Source organism: Callorhinus ursinus, unplaced genomic scaffold, assembly GCF_003265705.2.
Source record: "Callorhinus ursinus isolate GAN/ISIS: 27379988/994484 unplaced genomic scaffold, GSC_fseal_2.0 scaffold1, whole genome shotgun sequence".
Lineage (NCBI taxonomy): Eukaryota > Metazoa > Chordata > Mammalia > Carnivora > Otariidae > Callorhinus > Callorhinus ursinus.
Window position 1 is genome coordinate 63,963,731 of NW_027397063.1, and position 24,626 is coordinate 63,988,356.

Here is a 24,626-nt window from a genome sequence, read left to right on the forward strand (position 1 = left end):
TGGGGGTGGGCAGGCGGGGGGATCCCGAGGATTTCCCATCACAGCAGTGCTGACTGGGACAGAGCTGCTTCCTGGGCTGAGTCAGGTGCAGCCGGCAGGTCAGGGACCACCCTCCCCAGCCTGGGTGCTGGCTGTCTTTATGAACCATTCTTCAGGGCGTGGCCAAAAACAAAACAGGGAGCCCCGGGAACAAAACTTGAACAAATGCAGAGGGAAACAAAACTCCCAAGGAATCTTTTTGAGAGTTAAAATAAAAATGGGGAAAATCAGCCAAACCTTACTTTTTCCTCTGAATTTTTTTCACTCTCTAGCCAAGGCCTGTATCTCTAAATATAATTATTTAATAAATAAAATGAATTGTATATAATTTATATGTTTAAATATGCCATGTGATTATATATAATTGAAAATATATAGTATTTGTGTATATACATATAAATGTATACACAAAGTGACTTCATACCTGTAAAGGGTACTTAACATATAAATATTGAAAGTGGCTTTTTTGGCTTTTGTTTTGTTTTGGTTTTGGTTTTTTTAACCAATATTGTCATTATTCATTCTCCAAAAATATCCCCTGGCTTCAAAACTTCCAGAATGTTATCTCTAATGTTCTTGACCTTTTCCCGGCTGACCAGATTCAGCACTGGTGGTCCCAGGAAGAGAAGTCAGCCCTTGGCTGTTCATAATTTGTCCTAATTCCTTCCCATTCTCCCAGCTGACATTCATGATCCCCTACCCAGTGCCCGGTGTCAGGAATGCTGAGGTGGGGAGGACACTCTCAGGAGCTCTCTGTCTGCTGGAATGTGTCATGTGTCATGGGGCCTGGAAGTGGGCGTGACTCGCCCCTGTTAGGGTGGAGATGGTATGGGAGGTTTCTCAGAGCTGAGTTTAAGCCAGGTTCTGAGGCATGAATAGGAGTGTACCAGGCAAAAGAAGCAGCTTAAGCAAAAGCCGAAGCAGCACCTTTGGGGACTGGCCATGGGCAAAGAGAGGGCTTGCCCTCCAACCTGCATGCCACCAAGAGTCTAGGTCTTAGAATCCAGCTCTGAGGAAGGTGGAGGAAGGCAGTGCTCCTCCCTGCCCAGCTCCCTCCTCTCTCTCTGTCCAGTGCCAGGGTAAGGCGTTTCCCTCCATCCACCTGTGGACCCGGCTCCTGTCAGCTCTGGCTGGCCTCCTCTATGCCTCGGCCATTGTGGCCCATGACCGGCGGCCTGAGTACCTGCTTCGGGCCACGCCCTGGTTCCTGACTTCCCTGGGCCGAGCTGCACTGGACCTGTCTGTATCCACCTGGGACCTAGGGGGCTTGACTGCTTGTGTCTCATCTCCTCCCTGCCCCTGTGGTGCCCTCCCTCCCTCTTGCTAGATGGAGCTCTCTCCCAGGGGCCAGGGCCAAGATTTGAGGCCTGGGGCCCACAGATGCAATTGCAGTTATTTGCAATTTTGTATTTTGTTTCCTTTATGTACATATAAAAGAAAGAATGATCTCTTGGCTGGAGCTCTGTGGAGCAGCAAGGGGGAGTATGCAGGTTCCTGGCCCTGGAAGCAGGAGACCCGGACACCAGTCTCACTGCTGCTTCTCCCCTGGGCCAGCCCCCACCCTCCCGGGAACCTGTTCTCCTCATCTTTGCCCTTTCTCACAAGGCTAGGAACGGGCTTTGCAAGCCGACCTGCCGTGCAGGGCTAAGCATCCCTGTTCTCTTGTCTTTGGCACTGGAGCCTGGGCTGGGGACACAGATAAAAACTGACGAGGGCTGCCCTTTGTCAGTGACTGCTGAGCACCATTCTGGTTCCCCAAGGGGTGTTGCCTGATGCGCAGGCACCCCAGTGACCTTGACATGAGAGCCTCAAGGGCAAGCAAAGCTCAGACAGTGCGTAATTTGTGTATGAAAAACCTGTGGATTTATCAAACATAGTTTAGAAATAGTTAAAAACCATGATTTTTCTCATTAGCTGCCATATTAAGTTACCAGAAGTTGGTGGCTTGAGACAAAAGAAGTGTATTCCCACAGTTCCAAGGGCTACAAGTCCAAAGTCCACGCAGGGCCACGCTCTCCTGGAGGCTCTGGGGGAGAACCTTCCCTTGCCTCGTCCAGCTTCTGATGGCCCCTGGTGCTCCTTGGCTCTGGTAGCGTAATTTTATCTCCTGCCTCAGTCTTCACAAAACCTCTTCCCTTCGTGTATCTCTGCCTGTCCTCTGATCTTATAAGGACTCCAGTCATGGGACTAAGGGTCCAACCTAATCCACATGACCTCATCTTAACTATATCAGCAAAGACCCTTTAGAGAAAAAAAGAAAAGATTTTATGTTTAAGTCATCTCTACACCCAGCGTGGGGCTTGAACTCACAATCCCCAGATCGAGTTGCTTGCTCCATCGCCTGAGCCAGCCAGAGGCTCCAAGCCCCTATTTTTAAATAAAGTCACTTTCTGAGCTTCCAGATAGATATGAATTTGGGTGGGGGTGGAGGGGCACTAGTCAACCCACTCTGTGTACTGTCCCTGTAAGCCAAGCCCTTCAAGGAAGATGTTTTTCAAAATGCTTTTGTTGAACAAGTATTTACTAAGTATTTACTAGATTCTTAGAGGCAGGGTCTTGCTGGCTGCTGGGCCCTGGTGGGGGAAATGTCAGACCCGGTTCCATTCTTAAATGAACATGTCTGTTCTGGGGCCAACCCAGGCAGGATCATCCCCGGGAGGGAGAGAGCCCAGTCGGGGGGCCCTCGGGGTGTAGAGGTGAAGGTAGCTGTGGGTGGCCGAAATGCTCTGCTTCCTTGGACCTTAACTCTCCCTCTCAGATCATATTCCTCTCCTGGGTGATGAAGAGCAAGATGAGACGGACCTTGGGATTTGCCCCTGAAGCCAGAGAGAGCCCTGACACCCAAGCCCTCTTGACCTGCGTGGAGAAAGAGGAAGAAAGCCAGGAGGCAAGGTCTCACCAGCTGGAAAACTGCTGGTCCCACGGGGGTGCTGTGTGCGGAACCCGGAGGCTCCCTCGAACTAGGACAGTTGGTGACTTTATTTATTTTTTTTTTTAAGATTTTATTTATTTATTTGAGAGAGAGAGAGAGACAGCGAGAGAGGGAACACCAGCAGGGGGAGTGGGAGAGGGAGAAGCAGGCTTCCCGCCGAGCAGGGAGCCCGAGTGGGGCTCGATCCCAGGACCCTGGGATCACGACCCGAGCCGCAGGCAGACGCTTAACCGAACGAGCCACCCAGGCGCCCCTATTTTTTTTTAAAGATTTTATTTATATATTTAAGAAAGAGAGAGAGAGAGAGAGAGAGCATGAGCAGGGGGAGGGGCAGAGGGAGAAGCAGACTCCCCGCCAAGCAGGGAGCCCAATGCGGGGCTCGATCCCAGGACCCTGGGATCACGACCTGAGCCAGAGGCAGATGCTTCACCGACTGAGTCACCCAGGCGCCCCTCTTCCGTAGTTCTTTACAGCGATGGTTCTCAGCGTGTGGTCCCTGGACCAACTTCGGCCGTGAACTTATTGGGGATGCAATTCTAGGGTTCCACCAGCCCCACCAACTCTGAAGCTGAGGGTGTTCTAATAAGTCCATTGGGTGCTTCTGATGCACACTTAACATCTGAGAACGATTGCTTTACAAAAGCATTTATTTAGTGCCTACTGCAGTGGTTCCCAGACTTTGCCACACTTTAGAATCATCTGGGGGGCTTTGAAACTCCAGGTCACATCCCTACCAGTGAATCAGAATGTCTGCTGGGGGGTGGTGGGCAAAGCTCAGCATCAGGGGTTTTTTTGTTTTGTTTTGTTTTGTTTTTAACATGCCGGGTGACTCCACTATGCAGCAAAATTTGGGAACCACTGGCCTACTGTGACCTCAAAGAAAGAGTTAAGAGGGGCACCTGGGGGCGCCTGGGTGGCTCAGATGGTTGAGCGTCTGCCTTCGGCTCGGGTCATGATCCTGGAGTCCCGGGATCGAGTCCCGCATCGTGCTCCCTGCTCGGCGGGGAGTCTGCTTCTCCCTCTGACCCTCTTCCCTCTCGTGCTCTCTCTCATTCTCTCTCTCTCAAATAAATAAATAAAATCTTAAAAAAAAAAAAAAAAAGGAGGGGCACCTGGGTGGCTCAGTCAGTTAAGCATCTGCTTTCAGCTCAGGTCATGATCCTGGAGTCCCGGGATCGGGTCCCGCATCGGGCTCCCTGCTCAGTGGGGAGTCTGCTTCTCCCTCTGACCCTCTCCCCTGTTGTGCTCTTTCCTCCTTCACTCTCTCTCTCAAATAAAATCTTTTTTTTTTTAAGATTTTATTTATTTATTTGACAGAGAGAGACACAGTGAGAGAGGGAACACAAGCAGGGGGATTGGGAGAGGCAGAAGCAGGCTTCCCGCTGAGCAGGGAGCCCGATGCGGGGCTCGGTCCCAGGACCCTGGGATCATGACCTGAGCCAAAGGCAGACGCTTAATGACTGAGCCACCCAGGCGCCCCTCAAACAAATAAAATCTTAAAAAAAAGAGAGAGAGAGAGATAACATAGGAAGCAGAAAGTGAAATGTACCATGAAAGAACAGAAAAAAATATTTTAGGGATTCTTTTGAAGAAAATGGGACTTTGTTTTTGGAAAATATCTCCTAAGAATTCTGTTTTTGTCTCCCCGTCTCTGCTTGAAAGAATTCGGATTGGGTGCCTCTCACTACACTACCACCCTGCAAATCACTCAGGACAATGGCAGCCATCAGTCGCTACTTGGAGCTGACCATCGAGCCGGTGCAGCAGGTAAGTGGCAGTGGGCCACAGCCAAGGGTCCAGAAGGGTGGGAAGTAGTCATGGAGGGCTTCCTGGAGGAGGTGACACTTGAGCTGCAGGTGGGCAAGATGAGGCAAGAAAGCATGTAAAAGGAGGAAGGAGCTCTCCAAGGCCTCAGTGGGGGACGGGTGAAAGGCTGGAGAGGAGGCAAAAGAGAGATCGTCCCACTGTGGAGCCTGTCTTCCTGAGGGGCAGGAGTCCAGGAGGCATCAGGCCTAGAGACTCAGGGGCAGAGGTGCCTTTCAGAGGTGTCACTCAGGCAGCATTGGGGGGCAGACGAGGCGAGAGGAGATAGAAGCAAGGCCGTCAGTGAGGGACAGCTATAAGTCCAGGAGAGCGGTGGTGTGGCCTGAACCAAGGCTGGGGCAGGGGGAGAGGCGGAGACTGAGTGGAGGCTTGCGAGGCCGAGGGAGGCTGAGCGCTCCCGATGACTCCCGAGGTCCTAAGCCTGTGCGCGGAGGGTCCTCGGGAGGAAGAAGTTTAGAAAAGAGATGGGAAGAGGTGACAGGAAGCCCACCCCCTCGTCCCACACCCACTAAGACTTCCAGCCCCCTCCAAGTCCGTAAATCCTGGGTCGGCTCTGTCCTGGTTAGGATTGAACACACTTGGCCACTGGCTGCTTCGGATTTATGGAGCCCCGGTGCTCCCAGCTTCTCTGCCACCTTGTGCAGGCCCCTGAGGGCGGGCTGGCCCCCGAGGCTGCAGCACCCTGGCTCTGTCCCCGCAGGGCTCCCTCCTCCCGGCCTGCTTGCCTGCCCAGGCCCGCAGTCCCAGAGCTCTTGGGGCCAGCTCTCGCTGCTGTCCCCAGCGTGCGTGCCCACACTGTCCCCTCCCAGCGGGGTCACCACATGGCACCCCACCCTTGCCGTGTCCGAACGGAACTTGGGATTGCCATGCCCTCCCCCTCCCCCATCCTCTTCCATGCAGTTGGCCAAGCCCCAGATTCTTCTCTCCCCCTCACTGCACGTGCACTCCAGCTGTGAGTATCCTACATACTGCTTTCACAATAGAGCCAGCAGCCTCCTACCTCATTCCCTCATCCCCTTCTCGGGAGTTCACCTTGCCCCCCCTCCACTTGCAGCCAGCAGCCAGAAGGGGCAACTACATCGTGTTCCTCCTTGGTCTGAAGCCCCCTGGCTTCCCATCTCATACAGAAAAAAATCTAAAGTTCCACAGACTTGCGAGACCCCGGAGCCCAGCCCTCGCTCCCTCCCCAACTCTCTCCTATTCTCTTCCCTCTTCACTCACTCTTCCCAGCTGCCTAGGATTTCTCTCTCCATTCCTGTGCCTAGAATGCTCTTCCTCCTAATTGCTTTTATATGGCTGCCTCCTTCTGGTCTTCCGGACTTCCGTTTAAACGTCACCTTCTCTGGGTGGCTCAGTCGGTTAAGCATCTGCCTTCGGCTCAGGTCATGATCCCAGAGTCCTTGGATCAAACCACGCCATGAACTCCCTGCTCAGCAGGGAGTCTGCTTCTCCCTCTACACCTCCCCCCTGCTCTTGATCTTTCTCTCCCTCTCCCCAAAAAAACAAATAAAATCTTTAAAATAAAATAAATGTCACCTTCTCAAAGACCATCCCCGACTACACACTCAAAAGTAGCCTCTACCCTTCTATCATATTTCTCCGTTTTACTGCTTTTAAGTACTCTACAAAGCACTTCTCACTATCTTTTACTTCGGTTGTCTGTCTCCTGCTGGGATGTAAACTTTGCCTCCTTCTCTCCTGTTTGCCTAGACCCTGGTGCGTGAGGCCCTCGGTAAAGGCTGTTTGGATGTTTGGAGCGTGGCACGGAGCTCATTAGTAGCGGCCCCGTTCAGCTGCCCGAGGGACGGGCTGGTGCTCAGGATTTGGGCCTGAAAGATAGGTTTTATTACTCTTTGTTGTGGTTCCTTGGAAAGGGGGCACAAGTAACCCCAGGACGTCAGTGGCGTTCAGAGAGATTGAGAGCACACTCTCACAGTTAAGAGCCCACTTGGGCCATAAAACCCTTCTTAGGATGGGAAGTCTGGGGAGAGAGCACAGGGAACCCCAGCAGCATCTGGGAACGTTTTACGCTAGAAATTTTTAAATCATCGAACTTCTGAAAAATAATAGTGCAAAACTTGCATTCACTCTAACCCTCCCAGTACCTGAATCTTGAGTGGATTCATGCCGCGGAACAGACTCCGGGAAAAGAAAAGTGTGTCCCTCCTTCATTCTCTTCCATTGAGGCCACCTGCAGCACATTTTTGAGCAAATAGTCCCATTTGGCTTCTTCGTTCTGTGTCCACCAGAGGGCAGTGATGTCGCTGAGACAGCTCCCAGCAGCCAGCCTGCAGGCCCCGTTCCCCGTGGCACGGGAAGCAGCTTCTCTGGGCTCCAGGGCCACCACTCCCACAGTAGTGTGTTTATTGAGGGCTAACTACTTGCCAGTCTTTGAGACAGTCATAACAGCCATCGCTTCCGTGATGCTTCTTACGCTGGTCATAGATGGTGCTTAGAGTACTGGACTAAGTGCTCTGTAACCAACCATAGAAATGCTCCCTCTGGGCTAAGTGCTTTGTGTACATGAACTCATGTAAACCTCACAGCCGACCCCCCACCTCATTTTACAGATAAGGAAAACGGGGCACAGAGAGGTTAAACAACTTGCTCAAGGTCACACAATCTGTCAGTGGCAGAACCAGGATTCAGACCTATCTCTACCCGAGTCTGTGCACTTGACCATTAGGCAACACTACCTCTTACTTGGCATAATGTCTGACACCAAGTAAGCACTTGATAAATGGTTGGTTTTTAAATTATTATTAATGCAAATTCTCATAACTATTATTTCTATTGTTATTATTGAATGATTAACCATTGTATTATGATTTTAAATTGAGGTGCAGGGAGGGTTAAGTAACTTGCCCAAGATCTCATACTTAAAAAAGCACAGGAATGGGTTTCAAATGAAGCCTGTCTGATCCTGGGACCTGAGCTTTTTTTTATTTTTTATTTATTTTTTTATTTTTTTAGATTTATTTATTTATTTATTTAACAGAGAGAGACAGTGAGAGGGGGATCTCAAGCAGGGGGAGTTGGAGAGAGAGAAGCAGGCTCTCCGCTAAGCAGGGAACCCAGTTCGGGACTCGATCCCAGGACCCTGGGATCATGACCCGAGCTGAAGGCAGACGCTTAATGACTGAGCCACCCAGGCGCCCCCGAGCTTTTTTTTTAAGGAGAACATGTTCTCTGTGTTCATTTCATGCCTGCTCAGTTAGCCAATTTTTTGTTTTTCATGGCAATGTCCCAGGGGACAAGGTTGTGGTGAAATAGGTCCCCTGGTGCCATGTGCATCGCTGTGTGTCCTGTCTGCCCAGCCATCTGGAAGTGGACAACAAGGCCACAGGGATGCTCACTTGTCTTCCCAGCAGTCTCTCCCGGGCGCTCGCTGGTCCTAAGGAGAGGTTTTCCAGGAGATGCACCTGGGTTCAGGCTGAGCTCAGAGGCTGAGGGCCATGGGGTCATGGGGATCATGGCTTGGAGCATTTGAAAACTCATTTTCTAAAAAAAAGAAAGAAAGAAAAGAAAAGAAAACTCATTTTCTCTCTTGATTCAGGTGTGGTCGTGCCCTGAGGAATTCACAGACTCTATTGTTGTTGCCTGGGGGACCTGTGCCCCCTACCCCCCCAGCCTATCTAGCCAGCTCTCGCGTGAAACCCTGCGCCTGATGCATCCAGGCCTGGAGTCTGCGTCATTTGGGGTCCAGTACAAGTAGCCATTCTCATGTGTCTGGGGCATTTACACCTGAGCCCTCTGACCCCCCCCCTTCAAAGGAGGCAAGGCAGGGACTACTACCCCCTTTGCTAGATTAGGAAACTGAGACTCAAGGAGGAGGCATTTCTTGCCAAGGTGTGCGGTTTGTTGTGGAAGATGTGGCTCTAGAAGGCAGGTTGTTCCCCTGTGGTGTGTCAGTGGAAGGACCCAAATCCTGCCTGGTTCTGAAGCCCCAGCCAGCAGGGCTTTGAGGATCTCCGACCGAGCCCCCTGAGCCCTGTGGGGGGAAGTTCTCTTCTGAGATGGATGGATGGATGGATGGATGGATGGATGGATGGATGGGTGGATGGACTGACGGAAGGACGGAAATCTTGCAAGTTTCTTCCTCCCTTTACCTTCCCGAGCTGCTGGTGGGTATGAGGCCATGCAGTACATTTTGGCAGAAGCTCTCCAAATTACAAATGTACATACCCTCTGATCCAGGAATTCCGCTTCTAGAAATGTATCCTTTAAGTACCCTGAAACCTTGAATGTACAGTAGAATTTCCTGCAGCCAGTGTTGTAAAAGCAAGAGACTGGGAACGCCCTCAATGTCCGTCAGTAGAGGACAGGTTTTGCAGATTGGGAACACCTACACGATGCCACGAAAGGAACAGAAAGAGCAACAAAGCCTCTGCTATAGAACTATCTCCAGAACATATTGTGAAGTGAGAAAAAGCAAGGTGCCTAGGAGAGTGTAGATGTGCTGCCACTGTGTGTGGAACTAGGGGAGCTGTATATTTGCATTTGACTGGTATGGATGGACTATCGGGATGGATGCACAGGACCCCGAGTCCTGGCTGCCCCTGGGAAGACCTGGGTGGCTGCGGGATTAGGGTGGGGGCTGACTTTGCATTCTACACCCTTTTGTACCTTTTTTAAAAAAGATTTTATTTATTTGAGAGAGAGAGAGCATGAGTGGGGGGAAGGGCAGAGGGAGAAGCCGACTCCCGGCTGAGCAGGGAGCCCCATGTGGGGCTAACCCCAGGACCCTGAGATCATGACCTGAGCTGAAGGCAGATCTTAACCAACTGAGCCACCCAGCGCCCCTTGTACCCTTTCAATACTGGAGTATTTGAATGCTTTGACAATTCAAAAATAAAGCAAGCTAAGTCTCCCTGCCTGCCTTTTCCCACACACCTTGCAGGCAAGCTGCAGCACCACCAGGCTGCCCGGCGATGGACAGATGAGCCCTGGAGACACCACACTGCAGGAGCCCCCCTCGTACCCTCCCGTTCAGGTCATCCGGGCCCGTGTGTCTTCCAGCAGCTCCTGCGAGGTCTCCTCCATCAACTCGGACCTCGAGGTACACGCTGCCGCCCTCCAGGTGCATGGCTATCACTCACTGCCGCCTGCCCGTGCCCCCGCGGCGCTTGCACTGCTGTGCTCGAGGCTGCCCACGCTAAGCTCACGCCCGCTAGGCGGTGAACGAGCATGCACGGCCCTCCCGCCTCGGGAGGCGCGCACGCCCGCTGGGCGGTGAACGAGCCTGCATGGTGCTCCCGCCCCCGGAGGCGCGCACGCCCGCTGGGCGGTGAACGAGCCTGCATGGTGCTCCCGCCCCCGGAGGCGCGCAGCGGTGAACGAGCCTGCATGGTGCTCCCGCCCCCGAAGGCGCGCACGCGGGGCGGGGCTGAGAAGAGCTTCCTTGGTCAAATGAGTCAGGGCCACAGGGCGTGTTGCAGTGCCGTCTTAGAGTCACTTGCATGTTCAAGTCTTACAGAATTAAACGCATGAGTGATTAACTTTCACAGTCGGAGTGTTCCCTGAACCCATTTGACCATGGAGCATCTCTTCCCCCGGAGGAGCACCAGCTACCGGCCTGGAGCTCTCAGGGTCTCGTACTCAGGAGCCCTGTGCTGGGCACCGTGCACGGCACTTCAGCAAACTCCACCTCAGATCTGTGAAGAAAACACAGGTCATATTTTGGATGCCACAACTGGCTCTAACTCTCGGGTCAAGCTGTTAGGTCACTGTCCGTCCCCCCGCTGTGGCTCCCGGCCCGGTTCTAGGAGAAAGTTTCCCTTTGCCTGTGGAAAATGAGAACAAAGACGGTGTCGTGGGTGTGTGGAGGCAACAGGAGAGTGTCCGCTGTCTTTGGCAGGGCTTGGGTGGGGAAAGGAGGACTGTCCTTCCCCCTGGGTTTGTCTTCTACACTCTTGGAGTTAAAATGCCCTTTTATAAAATGATGATAATAGCAAGTGGTAGTTGGTGTTGAGTTTTTGGTTTTGGCTTTTGTAATGGCCTTATCTGGCAAAATAGTCAGTTAGCCATCTTGGATGAGTCCAACTTGTTGTGAACTCCAAAATCGGAACGACTCAGAGCCAATGATCTGTGGGATACAGTCCAGATTCTTTTTTTTTTTTTAGATTTTTTTTAAATTTATTTTATTTGAGACAGAGAGAATGAGAGAGAGAGAGAGCACATGAGAGGGGGGAGGGTCAGAGGGAGAAGCAGACTCCCCGCCAAGCAGGGAGCCCGATGCGGGACTGGATCCCGGGACTCCTGGATCATGACCTGAGCTGAAGGCAGTCGCTTAACCAACTGAGCCACCCAGGTGCCCCAGATTCTTTAATGTGAGGTTCTAGACCTTTCACCGCTACCTTAGCCTCATGGGATCACCCCCCACCCTTATCACCTCGATGTCCACCTTGGCAGTAGACTGTTCCCTGTACCTAGGCCTCTGGGCCTTTCTCCCTGGGGTTCTCCCTGGCCCATGTGTCAGAATCCTACCCAGATGCCACCTGCTGGGTGATGTTACTTTCACGACGACAACACACACACATATGAGATTAATGGCTCCTTCCCTTGGGTGCCAGAACATACACCTCTCTTACACAACTTCCATTGTTCGCCGTGTCATCTGATGAGCTGTAGGGGCGTATCTCCCCACCAGGCTGGGCATGAACTTTTTAGGAGTAGGGCCTGAGCCACTTTTACCTTTCTCTGCCCCTCGATTCCAGAACACAGCGGGCCATTGAAAGCTGGGTTTTGAGTGAAGAATTCTGCACCAGACTGAGGACCGTTTGGGGCCCATGTATCCCCATGTCTTTTGGTGATGTTTATTTCCTGGATCCAGTCTCAGAATTTGTAGGACACCCACAGCACATGGCTTGGCAGCCTGCATCCCTCAGTCTTGGCAGAAATCTAAGGCTAGGGGGGATGGATGCAGAATGAGCCTGACGGCCAAGTGTGTTCAGTGAGGAGGAAAGCCAGATAAGTCAATGAGTCAGGGAGGGCCTGAGGAGACCCAGGATCAGTATTTGCTCTGTGGAAACAGGGGCAGCCAAAGTTGAGGTAAGGATTGGACAGTGACCTTGAAAAATTGAGAACTTTGTCTCCGTGGCAGGTTTGGGCCATTCAGTGATTTGTGGTCCTTGGCCTTCCCCCGTTCTTTACAACCTGTGGTTTTCTAGCCATTGATTTTTTAAAACTATCTAAGTACCAAGGGGACAGGGTTACACTTTTAAATTAGGCAAATGGAAGGCTTTGCCCATGTTGAAAAGAATACAGTTTTTGAAGCTCACCTGCCCCAGCCCACGACACAGTCCTCCGGCTTCACTCCCAAAAGCACACACACCACAAATGACAAAGCTACTGAGACCTGCAAAGAAATAACTTAGAATTCCACTAGATATATACACTAACAGATTCAACGGAATTGGAAAACTCCCAACACAGACGGTTCAGTAGATGAGCAGGAGACAGTGGAGCTTTTGTCCGCTGTGGGTTCCACTGGGCCTGCTGGTTGTCTGCCTGTTCTGTTCTTAAAAGTAATACATGTTTGTTGTGGAACATTTGGAAAATGCAAAGAACAAAATTGAAATTACCCCACAAGTCTACCAACCAACGGCTGCCTCTGGGTGGTGGGACTGTCCAGGCTTGACAGGGTCCCCTGGTTTTTGAAGCAATATTCCTTAAAGATCCCAGTTCATTGATGGCAGAATATGAGCAAGAAGGTGTCTCTTGGCAGGTGAGTGACCTAGCACTTCACCTGCCCGTTTGGTCACTTACTTGGCACATATTTTCTGAGCATGGGAATTGGAAAGAAAAATGCCTGAAGGCTGGCCTGAGCCCACCTCACAGGGTGGCAGGCATGGGGTAACTTGGTCACAGATGAGAGTGTTACTCCCCCAGACCACACTCCTGAGGGACTGAAGCCTGGGGACCGATGCCAGAGCCTCAGTCCAGCACTGCCTCTGGCTTATGACTTCTTGCTCTCAGGCTTGCACAGTTCAAATCTTTGCTGGCGTTAGGCCGAGACAGCCATGGCATCTGACCCCACTCTCGGGCTGCGCCACCCTGCCCATCTCCCCTGGACTCCCCTGAGGTGGCCTTGTCTGTCTGTCTTGATGGCTTCTGCTTGTCCCCTCAGACCCCTAAGTGAATGCATTCCAGCTCCCCACCGTGGAGGCCTGGGAGCCCCTCTGTGTCATTGAGGTGATGTGTTTATCTCTCCTGTGGTCCTTTATGATGTTGTAACTCTCAGATGGTGGCTTTATGTCCGTGTGCCAGGCACACACTGACTGGGGTGAATACTACTTCCTGCGGTGCTGGGGAGGCGGGGGGGCTGGGGCGGGGGGTCCCCACAGCACCTAGTTCACTCTGTGCCTGCACATCCATCAGTCAGGATGATGGTTGTCATCGCTGACACTGACGACGTGTGGGTCACATGCCAGACACTGCGTGCTCTGTACTTTACAAGCGGCAGGCACTCCAACAGCCCCGAGGCAGGTACCTTTGTTATTCTTTTTTTTTTTTTTAAGATTTTATTTCTTTATTTGAGAGAGAAAACACATGAGAGAGAGCTTGTGGAGGAGGGGCAGAGGCAGAGGGAGAAGCAGGCTCCCCGCTGAGCAGGGAGCCCTATGCGGGGCTCAGTGCGGGACTCAATCCCAGGACCCTGGGATCATGACCTGAACCGAAGGCAGATACTTAACTGACTGAGCCACCCAGGTGCCCCTACCTTTGTTATTCTTGTTTTCCAGAAGAGGGGACTAGAACTCAGTGAGTTTAAGTAAGTTGCCCAAGAAAACGTTAATAGTAATAATAATAATAATAATAGGGGGCAGGCGTGGGGTTTGACCCCAGCTCTGTCTGGCTCTGAAACCCCTGTTGTTAACTGCTACACCGCACTGCCTTGGCAGGGACTCCTACCCAGGGAGGTATGCAGGACCAGGCTTATCCTGCATTCCCATTTTACAGATGAGAAACCCGACTCTCTGTCCAGGACTCTTCCTGCCCCCCCTGTACTCCCCTGGGTGTTCAGGGAATGCCCTAATAGGAGAAAACACTGGGGGTTGCAAGTAAATGCACTGGTGGCAGAACAGGAGAAGGGCCGAGACAGAGACCGATAAGCCGGGTGAGCTCACATGGAGGGAGACTTTGGATTATTTTCACCTTTCCTCAAGTGTGCAGGGCTGGGTTGGTCAGGCCAGATGAATGATGCCAGAGCCGTCAGTGTGACCTGTGACCCTGCAGGGAGGCCATGTGTTTGGACTGTGTGGGATTCTGGACGTCTGCCCAAGAGATGGCATGCTCCACAGAGACAGGATCCACTCGTTCATTTGCTCACTCATTCACCCACTCAGCACAAGGCAGCCCTGCCCCTGCAGAGCCATCCGAGGGCCGACTGAACAGACGCTGCGTGTCTACAGTGGGGGCCGCAGCCCAGAAGGACAGGGCTTTCGGGAGTGGCCTTTTCCCTTTCTGGGGCAGCCAGCCCCTGACTTGCCTCCAGTGTTGAAACTGTTCCTGTGCCTTTTGAAGCCCTTCCCTTCCTTTCTCTCCCTTCCCCTCCCCTCCCCTTTCCTCTTTTCTTTTCCTTTTTCTTTTCTTTTTCCTTTCCTTTCCTCCACACCCCCCCCCACTGGGATGCAAGAAAAGATTTAAGTCCAGCTTTGTGATGAAAGAGTATTTAGTCTTTTTTCCCTCTGTACTCCCTCAAAATGCCATAGACCTGGTGGAAGAAGCTTTGTAGAAATTTTGCAAAGAGGCTGTTTCTGTCTTTGGAACAAAGTCTGTTGTGTGTACGTGTGTGGGGCATAAGAACGGGCCCGAACACCAGAGTGCTCTATTTGAAGAGGGTCAGGTCCCTGTATGTCCCTGCTAATTCTGTGCCCAAACCTGTTGACAACCAAGACTGCTTGTTCCCTCTCTAAACCCTGCTTCCAGCACCAGCAGACCAGGACAGATTCCTTTGGATGTTTGCCATTCTTAAGGCCAAATCATTCTTTTAAGGAAAAAAATGATATGTATGTGTGTATATATATGTACACACATGTACATATAATGAAACATTTAACTTTTTATAAAATGTATATTATATATAAATTTATATTTGTGTATAAATTTATTACCTATATTTTTTAAATATATATATTAATAGGCTATAAAAGTGCTAATTTTAGAAGAAAATCATGTTAGTATGAAGAAGGAGGCCAGAACATTCCAGTAAGTCCAAAGTTCAAAATCAAGTTCAGGACATGGATTCTGCCCTCCACGGATCTGTGTCCTTCCCAGAGAGCTGGCGCCACTTGCAGCGAGACCATGAGAAAGAATACTTCCTGGAATGTGTGTTCAGTCAGCTGGTTCCCCCCGGGTGAGCAGGGAGGCTCCCCTGGGCCCCAGAGGGAAATGGGCTGTGCAGGACACAGCACAGACTCGGGCTTCTCTGGGCTCTCACTGACCTGCCAGGCAGCCTTGGGCCCCCACTGGACTTCTTGAGTTTTAGTTTCTCCTTCTGTACATAGGAATCTTGAGACTTGTGCTGCCTATATTACAGGGTGACTGGGAGGATCAGGTAGGGGCAGCTGGTGTGCTACACATAGGAAAGCAGGCTGGAGGTGGGCTTGGATACGCACTCTGGGCCTTCTGGCCATGGTATCAGTGGGACTGCACTCATCCTTTCTCTGGACCTACTCTGAAAGTGGAGACAATGATTTCAGGGAGGGCGGTGAGTCTCTGCCAAGGTCGGGATGTGAAGAGCACTGTTCCCACAGATGCTCACTCTGAAACCCCAGCTTTGGACTGGGCTGCCTAACACCATGACCTTAAGTGTAAAAGTGTATTCTGGAGTTTGGGCAGGTGGAGAGGAGGAAGGAATGCGTGGGGAAGTGAAACCCTGCTCCGTCTATGGTAAGTGCTATAGAATAGCTTAATGAACTAGAGAAATAGAAAGGGTGCCATTTGGAAGCATATGGCGTAATTTTTTAAAGTCTGTAAGGCTCCAGGTCAAAAGGAAATCTACTTAATGAATTCTGGGAGAGAATTATAGCTGGCATGTACCTGGCCAGTGTTTAACACTTTATAATTAGAAGAAACAAAAAAACTCTGTAATCGGTCCTGAGTCCAATACCACGTCACCTCCCCAGTTTTGGGAAAAGTCACTTCTCCCTAAATGCAAGAGGACGAAGTCTAAAATGTAAGCCTGGAAAGTGACCCTGTTTCCTCAACGGCTAGGACATACCTCAAAAGCCTTCAGAAAAAAGGAAAAGTTACCCCATGCTTTGTAGATGGGAAGCTACATGTTGCTTCTTTGATTTCAGAAGCACAAAGAAGTGTGCTTTTAGAAAGGAGCTGAACTGACATATTACATGCTGTGGTTCATGTCGGTGATAGAATCATGGTCCTAAAGACAATTTCAAGACACGAGGTAATGGGGCGCCTGGGTGGCTCAGTTGTTAAGCATCTGCCTTCGGCTCAGGTCATGATCCCAGGGTGCTGGGATCGAGCCCCGCATCGGGCTCCCTGCTCAGCGAGGAGCCTGCTTCTCCCTCTCCCACTCCCCCTGCTTGTGTCCCCTCTCTTGCTGTGTCTCTCTCTAATAAATAAAATCTCAAAAAAAAAAAAGACATGAGGTAATGCTCACAGATGTTAAGGGAGAAAAGCCATTTGCACATTTTGGTTTGTGTGTGTGTGTTTATGTGTATTTCAGAGGGCTATTCAGTAACTGTTCATGGAGGCTCTTTTTTGGAGGAGAATTATGGGGTAGAATTTATTTTTTGAAAAAATTTCTGCACAGAAATTAACACATTTTGCTCTTGAAATGGGGAAAGCACCAGAAAATGTTATTTATTTTCACTTTTGGGGACGTGGAGAGAGATCTCTCAGACATTTGGGTTCATTGCCCTCCTTGGGCACATTGTCGTTTTTGGCTCAAGACGTTAACTTTAAAAAGAAATCCTCACTACTACTGCCGCTAGAGGGCACTCTTCTTAAATTTTAGACTGATGTTGAAGATTGGGAAAGGAAGTTTCAAGCTTTCTTATCAATCCAGTTGGAGGACTCTTGGGCCTGTTTGTTTGCTTGGTTTTAAATAACCTTTTTAAATTTTGTAATAATTTGAGATTTACAGAAAAGTTGCAAAAGTAGTACAGAAAGTTCCTGCGTGCCTTTGCCCAGTTTCCTGTAATGTTAACATCTTACACAAGAATGCTTTTGGCAAAACTGAGAAATTAACACTAGTACGTTACTATTAAGTACTACAGACTTTATTGGGATGTCACCAGTTTTTCCATTAATATTCTTTTTCTCTTCCAGTATGTCACACTGCATTTAATAATTTTTTTTTAACAAATACAGCCACTCACTGTGGTAACATCAGATTACAATTGCTATTTTGCATGAACATCTGTATTTTCTAAAGAAAGGTAAAAGCAACTTTTCTTTCATTTTTCTCTTTATTTCTGTTTCATTTGTAAAAGTTGTTTCACTTCTCAACCCCTACGTCCTCCCAACATTTCTGTCATTTGCAGTGTGTAGAATGATCATTTTAGTAATTTCATATCTTCTCCAATTAATCCTGTTTTTATTTTCAGTTCTGTGGGTTTCTTTTTTTCCAGTTTATGTCTCCCTCCCGCAGCAGGATGTCATTAAAAGATGAATACTATGGAATTATCACTAATTTTGTTGGGTCTAATAATGCACTGTTCTTAGGGGTTTTTTTTAATGCCCTTATTTATGAGAGGCGTGCTGAAATATTTACAGGTGAGATTATTTATTTTAAAATACTTAAACAAATAAAAAAAATTGGGGAGCTAGATCAAATAAAACAGGTGTGTCCATTAGATGTTCTTTTATTGGCGTATGGTTGAAAATCTACAATTAAAATGGAAATTTAAGGGGCGCCTGGCTGGCTCAGTCAATAGAGAATGCAACTCTTGATCTCAGAGTTGTGAGTTGGAGCCCCACATTGGGCATAGAGATTACTTTTTTAAAAAACACTGGACCTTTAATTTAAAAAATAATAATTTTTAAAATAATTTAAATTAAAAAAATTTTTTAAAGATTTTATATATTTGTCAGAGAGAGAGAGAGAGAGCACAAGCAGGGGGAGCGGCAGGCAGAGGGAGAAGCATGCTCCCCGCTGAGCAGGGAGCCCGATGCAGGGCTCGATCCCAGGACCCTGAGATCATGACCTGAGCTGAAGGCAGATGCTTAACGACTGAGCCACCCAGGCGCCCCTAAAATGTTTTTTTTTTTATGGAAATTTAAAAGAATTGAACAGTAGAGGCTTTGTTTTAATGTGACAACACCAAATCCTGTGGACTGTGTGGATCAGCAGCTATTCAACAGACGCTGAGAGATCAGTGTACCACACATCTGTAGATTCACAGCTGTATGTCAGAAACACACATCTCCAAACAACCGCGTGAGCTGCCAAACAAACAAGAGCAGCCCATCATGCACCCTTCAAGAACCTGAGTCAGACATATTTGAGCCTTGGGGTGGAACCACCCATGCAGTAAAGGCTAATTAAAAATGAATCTTGGCTGGTAGCAAATAACCTGTATTTTCAAGGGGATTTTATTTGCATCTCTCCTAGTTTTATGGGTTTGAGTTGACTCATCTCAGCCATGTGGTTAATAAATGGAAGATTTATTATTATGCCTGATAATAATAATAATTTCTGATAATAGTAATTTTAAAATATTGTATAGATTGTAATTTTTCCGAGGACCTGCAGCCTTTCCTAATTACCACAATTATCCTAGTGATCATTTAGCTAAATTGTAGCCACCAGTAGCTGCTGCCTTTCTGCTTGCTGAAGTCAGCTTCTCCTCTGGCCCCAGATCACTGAAGGGCCCTACCACCTCGCTCACTGGGCTGGCGCTGAGCTCTGCTCCGCTCTGCTCTGTGATGCCGGCAAAATCTAGCCAACACTTGTTTCCATCTCTCTTTTTATTCTGCAGCAGAAGTATTGGGAAGCCCTAAACTCGGAGCAGGTATGGACAATCATACTCTCTCTATTCCAGAAGGAACGTCCCTGTGGCTTGATTCCATTTGCTGTTTTTGTGAGCCCTCCTTGGATGGCCGGGCCCATGCTACGTTCCTTTCGGTAAAAAAAAAAAAAAAAAAAAAAATGAAAACGAGAGGGGAGTCGGAGGCTCAGGGGATTTTCCAGCCTCTCTCAGTTCAGAGTTCTTTCTGCTCTGCCCAGCCATCTGGTAGGGACTCAGAAGATGTGTAACCCAAGGAGAAGCATGGTTTGGAACAAAAGCCCAGGGACAAGCCGAGTAGCTGCAGGTTAGCGGTCGTAGTGGTGCTGGGGGTGGCTGCATCCCCCCACACTGTCATTCTGGGACCCTAGGCCGCTGGCGCTGTCTCCATGCCTCCCTGGCCTGCAGGGGAGAGCTGAGCTTGCTTTATGCCAACCACCTGTGCCTGTCATCTCCCAGGATTCCTCCTGGTAAGAGTGGAGATCATCCTTTGCTCAGATTTTCTTTATGCCCGGATTCCAGCAATGTTTTTATTGCTTAAGATGAGGCTTCAAAACGCAGTACTCTGGGGATTCAGAAGGAAGACATTTAAAATGTTTTCATAAGCTTAACCCACTTCAAAGAGTGCACTCGATCGAAGAGGCTGGCTGTTTGGCGGCAGCTGAGTTGGTCAGGAGTAGCAAGAACCAACTCTTAAGCGCTTTCGGGAGCTGGAGCGGTGATTCTGAAATATTGCAGCGGCTAGAAATCACCCTAGGCGCTTGTTAAAATGTCAAACCTTAGGTCCCAAGCCAGAGAGGGTCGAGGGCGGGTGCCCGGCATCCGTCTTTTTTAACGAACACCTTGGGCACTTCAGGTGAGGTTGATCCACAGCCCACTCTGAGAGCTGTGATCTGGAACATGGGCCTCGGCCTGAAATCGGCATTCATCGAAAAGCATACTATCCATCCTCAAAAAATGGAACACGCCCCTACTTCCGCTACTGGGCACCTGGGCCATGGAGGCTGAAGGGCTGGGGAGCTCTTTGACTGGGGCTTTGCTTGTTATCTGCCCCCCCAAGTCTGCAACCACACGTAGATAAGTTAGTATTGGAAGGGGCTGCCACAGCCCCAGACAGGTGCGGGAGCCAAGCTGCACCAACCGGATCAGCTTAGTACCTGGCCTGCGGGGTTACTGGGGAGGGGGTGGCATTTTTAACATGACGCTCTTTTTAGTCACCAAGTAGTAAAACTCCGTTATGGGTAAATCACTAATTGAATTGGGCTCTTCCTTTCTATTCAAAACAAAGCCACATTTTGTATTTTATAACTGGCATGGTGTGGGCATTTCTCTCAGTGGCTCAGGGAGCCCTGCAGACCTCATCTGAGACCCCTAAGACTGGACTGTTGGATTGAGCTTAAGTCTGAGCTGCCGGCAGCGTGTTTTTGTTGGGAGTTCGTACCACGACTGCCTGTCTCCCTGCCCAGATAGGTCATCTGGCCCAGGTGGACACGTCTTTTCCTGTGCTTTTTCCTGGGTCTCTTGCTATTGTCAAATGTGACCTTGTCACCCGAGTTATCAGTCACAGAAACTCAGAATTTAAAGAGGTCATATTTAGTGTTGATCCAACACCCTAGCTTACCCCTGGAGAAACTGAGGCCCAAAGAAGAGAAAGCAAGTTAGCGGCAGAAGGAGGACTTGAGTCCAAGCCCCACTTGCCTCCGTGGCTGGACTCACCAAGAAGTCCCCGCTCTTGGCCATGTGCAAAGTTCTCTCTCTCATTGGTCACATGAAGAACAATAGGAGGGCTTCGCAAACCGTGTCATCAATGCATATGTGACTGCTTCTCTTTTTTCAACCTTTTACACCTAACCTTTCCCATACTTGTGTGAGTCAGAATAATAAAATATTCACCGCAGTGACCACCATTCTCAATTAAGTTTTAACTGCTTGTTTTGGACAAGCCTGCTGTGCCTCGAGTTTAGAGGAAATGGCATGGTGGGGAGGAGGGGCAGGCCGGTGCCCTGCTCTTAAGGAGCTCATCGTCTACCTGAAAGGACCAGGTGGTGCCCATGCTTAGCTACAAATGAACGGTATGGGCAGAACAAAGAAAGAGGGGTGTGAGAGCTCAGTGGGTGAAAGCAGTCAGAGTAGGCTTCCTGGAAGAGGAGGTACTTACCTGGGCCATAAAGAATGGGTTGAATTTGCCTGGTCTATTCCAGGAATGACTTAGGCATGGAAGTGGGCATTCTCGGGATAAAATGACTCGTTCTCACTAGAGTAAAGATGGAAAAGGGGGGTGGGAAGTGGGGCTGGTCCATTCCAGGTGGTTGTCCATTAACTCCTTGCTCTAAAGTTAAACGTGTCCCATGAGGTCCTAGAAATGCAGGCCTGATTAACCTGCCCTTACTGTTTCTCCTGGTCTGTGCCTGGGTCATGAGAACCAGGACTGGAAGCTGTTGTTAGCGGGGGGGGGGGGGGGGGGGGGCGGCGGCGGCGGCGGTGGCTTTGTAAGAGGTGAGAAGCATCTGTTCCATCCAGGTACCATTTGTGTCTTTTCTCCACAGTGGGACCCTGAAGACGTAAACCTTGAAGGGAACAAAGACAACATGGAGATGCTCAGATCCCAGGTGCATAGGAGCTCCATGGGCCCAGTGGCCCTGATATCTGATGAGGAACACCTCAGAGCCCCCAGTCAAGCGTTTGTCAGGAACTGAGCAGGGATCATCCTGCAGTGACACCCATGGCAGGAATCACAGCTTCCGCAGAGGCGGCGCATGAAAGTGAGGAACCAGGTGCTGTCACTGAGCTTGGCTGCTCTGCATCGTGGCTCAGAATGGAGCGAAGACTCAGTCCCGTAGACAGACCTGGACATGCACAGTTTGTTCTGATCAGAAGTTCCCAGACCACTCTCGCTTTGAAGTAGAAAACTTCATCTAAAGGACATTGGGCCCTCTCTTCCTTTTCCCTTCAGATTCAACCATACCCTGAATATCTGCTAGGTGCCAGGAAGGAGTTCATCTAACAAGTAGCTCATGTGTTTGGGTCTCCATAGAGCCCCATTCTGCAAGACCTGGCTAAGCCCAGGAGATGAGACCGGTGGGCCCATATGCCGGAGATATAGGACATGGCCACTGGTACTCATGGGACCTGGCTCCTGTCCTCCCAGTCAGCCACTTGAGTTTTCTGCTAGAAGTTGAAGGTGGGACTGCTTGGTCAACCAGAAGTTTGTGAGATCACAGGTGTGGAAAGGGCAAGAAAAGTTAATTGCTCTAGGTACCAGGACTTGCTCCAACCCGCCAGGGTATGTGCTGGGCAGGGTTTGCAGGTGAGGGGGACGGTCTGCTTCAGGAGCTAACATGAAAGCAGGCAGAGGGTAAGAGGCACCGTGGGAGGTGTTAAATTCAAGCACAGCCATCTCATTTTAGGATTATTTTGATACTGTGATCACGGGAAAGGGGAAGGGTGGAGGGACACTGGAGTGAATAAATCATGATCGAGTTGAAGCATCTCACTGTGGAGCACAGAGATGTCTGAATCCCAGCACAGCCACCAAAGCCAGCCATGAGGGCAACTGAGAGACAGGAAACATGGCTCTGCTCCTGGCTGGCCCCTTGGAGCCTATGTGACTCAGTTGCAATTGCCGTTTCTCCAAAGGGGTAGTGCAAATGCCAGCAGCATGAAGAAGGGGGTGCCTCAGGGAAGTAGATGGGTTCCACAGATCTCTGTGGAGATCTTAATCTTTTGAGTGGCCTCTGAGCTAGAAGGGACCTTAAAGCCACCCTATTTATCCGCTTTATCCAACTGCTTTGATCCCTGGGTGTCTTGTAATGGAGTTTGCTAAAGCCAGTTTTTTGTTTTTTGTTTTTTTAAGATTTTATTTATTTGACAGACAGAGACACAGTGGGAGAGGGAGAAGCAGGCTTTCCGTGGAGCACCTGATGCCGGGCTCGATCCCAGGACCCTGGGACCATGACCTGAGCCAAAGGGAGACACTTAATGACTGAGCCACCCAGGCGCCCCAAGCCAGTTTTGCTTGGTGATCTTAACCACGGAAGCTGTTCTTAGAAGATAAAGATTTGAGTGGGGGATGGGGTAGAGAGCACATTCCAGAAGAAATCATACAGAGGATTGGACACAGGGAAGGATGGAATCCAGTCCAGGAAGGAGGACTCTGATGTGGCCGGGATGGATGGTGCAGTCTGGGCTAGATGGTAAAGAGGCTGGCAAGGCATCAGACCGTGGAGGCAAGGGAGTTGGCACTTAGTACTTGGTAGCCATGACCGATACCAGAGTAGGAAGGTGACTGACATGCCTCTGGTAGGCCACGGCTTTTCAGGACGCAGAAATGTAGTCATGCGCACAGTATGAATATGGAGAACATATTTAATTGGAGTGATAACAGCAGAGCAGAAGGAGGGCTCATCTTTAGAAAGGCAAGGCGTGAGGATAGGATACCATCTCTGGAGTTTACCTTTTGCATATCCTCCCTTCCTCAAAGGGAAGCTGGCCCTCGGTCCCGGGGGCACCAGAAATTGGCTGGGTCTTGATGGAAATGGCCATTGACCCAAGAACATGGAACAGTCTCACTGATTTGAGCAGCACAAACTACTTGAGTCCCAGAGGTTGTCTGTCTCCCTAGTTCCCATTGTCCCAGCCTTCCTTCACAAACCAGTTCCCCATGTTGTGGTCCAGTCTTGTCCAAAGCTGAATCCCAAGTCTCTTCAGCCAGAGTGAACTATTAAACTGAAAATTTTGGAAGCCAACTCTGGCCTCCTTGTTCAATAAGAATCTGCCTGTTATGCAAAGCTCTGGAACCCTGGAGCCTTTGTAAAGAGGTGCCAATCAAAATGCCTTTTTCCTAGTTGGAGAGTCCCTGCCCTGGGCCTCCACTGCAGCTTCAGCCCTGTCAGACCAGGAGGATAATGGGAGTTACTTGCCCTGAAGACTCACAGTGAAGGGGGTTACCTATAAGGGGGAGAGGCTGGGAAACAAACTGTAATCATCTGCCCACTCATCTGGATGTGAGTGACGGTATACTAGGGCCTCAGTTGTGCGGCCTATTATCTCCATGGCTTGGAGCATGTTACCTAACCTTTGTGAACTGAGGTAAACAGAATCCCTATCTACAGAGCTTGTTGTGAAGACTAAGTAAATCAACATCCATGAACCGCGTAACACACAACGCCTGACTCAAAGTAGACCTTGAAAGGGATTTAGTTTCCTTTCTCCCTATACTTGCTGGCCACTTATGTGCTGAAAGGCTGTTAGTAACCAAAAATATCAGACCCACAAATAGAACGGTCTTCAGAGGTTTGAATCCCCTCGACAATCCTTATAAATGATTATCTAGCCCCCACTGAAGCTCCTCCAAAAAAAAAAAAAAAAAAAAGATTTCACTATTTTGTATTCCAAAGTCTGTATCCTTTAGGGAGAGTTCCGATCACTAAGACTTTCTTAAAATCCTGTCCTAGATCCAGAAGAACCACGATCTCCGCATCTCCTGCCAGCACTTCAGTATGCTGAAGAGATCTGTGAGCAACACCTGATGCCACACTCACATCATGTTTGTTACCATGGGGTATAAGCTCCAGCAGAGTAAGGAGAGGTACTCAGCCAAGGCACGTGGCTGGGCTCTAGCTCCCAGATCTGATTCAGTGTGATCCTTGTCAAGTCATTTTCCTTTCTGGGTCACAGTTTCCTCATCTGCAAAATGAAAGTTAGGCCAGATTTCTTTCTTCCCTTTTATGAATGTGCCACTGAATTTGTTTTCCAGAGAAGACGGACATCTTTACAAACCCTATTAAGACATTTCAGATTTACTTTGAAAGTAGGATTCAATGTGTACTATATACTTCTGTTTGGATTTTGCTATCCAA

At 49.6% G+C, this 24,626-nt stretch overlaps 1 protein-coding gene across 16 annotated transcripts in view; it reads left to right on the top strand.

Annotated features, from left to right (window-relative positions):
• TMEM44 (transmembrane protein 44) overlaps window positions 1–24,626 on the top strand; it is a 34,021-nt gene that overhangs the window by 9,069 nt on the left and 326 nt on the right. For 2 of the 16 annotated variants that reach the window (XM_073895280.1, XM_073895315.1), the window contains 6 exons: window positions 1,112–1,282; window positions 2,798–3,011; window positions 4,634–4,738; window positions 9,696–9,854; window positions 18,805–18,887; window positions 21,315–23,490. In XM_073895280.1, the coding sequence (XP_073751381.1) occupies window positions 1,112–1,282; window positions 2,798–3,011; window positions 4,634–4,738; window positions 9,696–9,854; window positions 18,805–18,887; window positions 21,315–21,464 (882 nt within the window). In that variant the 3' untranslated portion in view covers window positions 21,465–23,490. Of the gene's footprint in view, window positions 1–1,111; window positions 1,283–2,797; window positions 3,012–4,633; window positions 4,739–6,505; window positions 9,666–9,695; window positions 9,876–18,741; window positions 18,775–18,804; window positions 18,888–21,314; window positions 23,491–24,221; window positions 24,559–24,626 lie in introns of those variants that run through there. The other 14 variants (XR_012379013.1, XM_073895303.1, XM_073895292.1 and 11 more) reach the window with 14 other exon arrangements.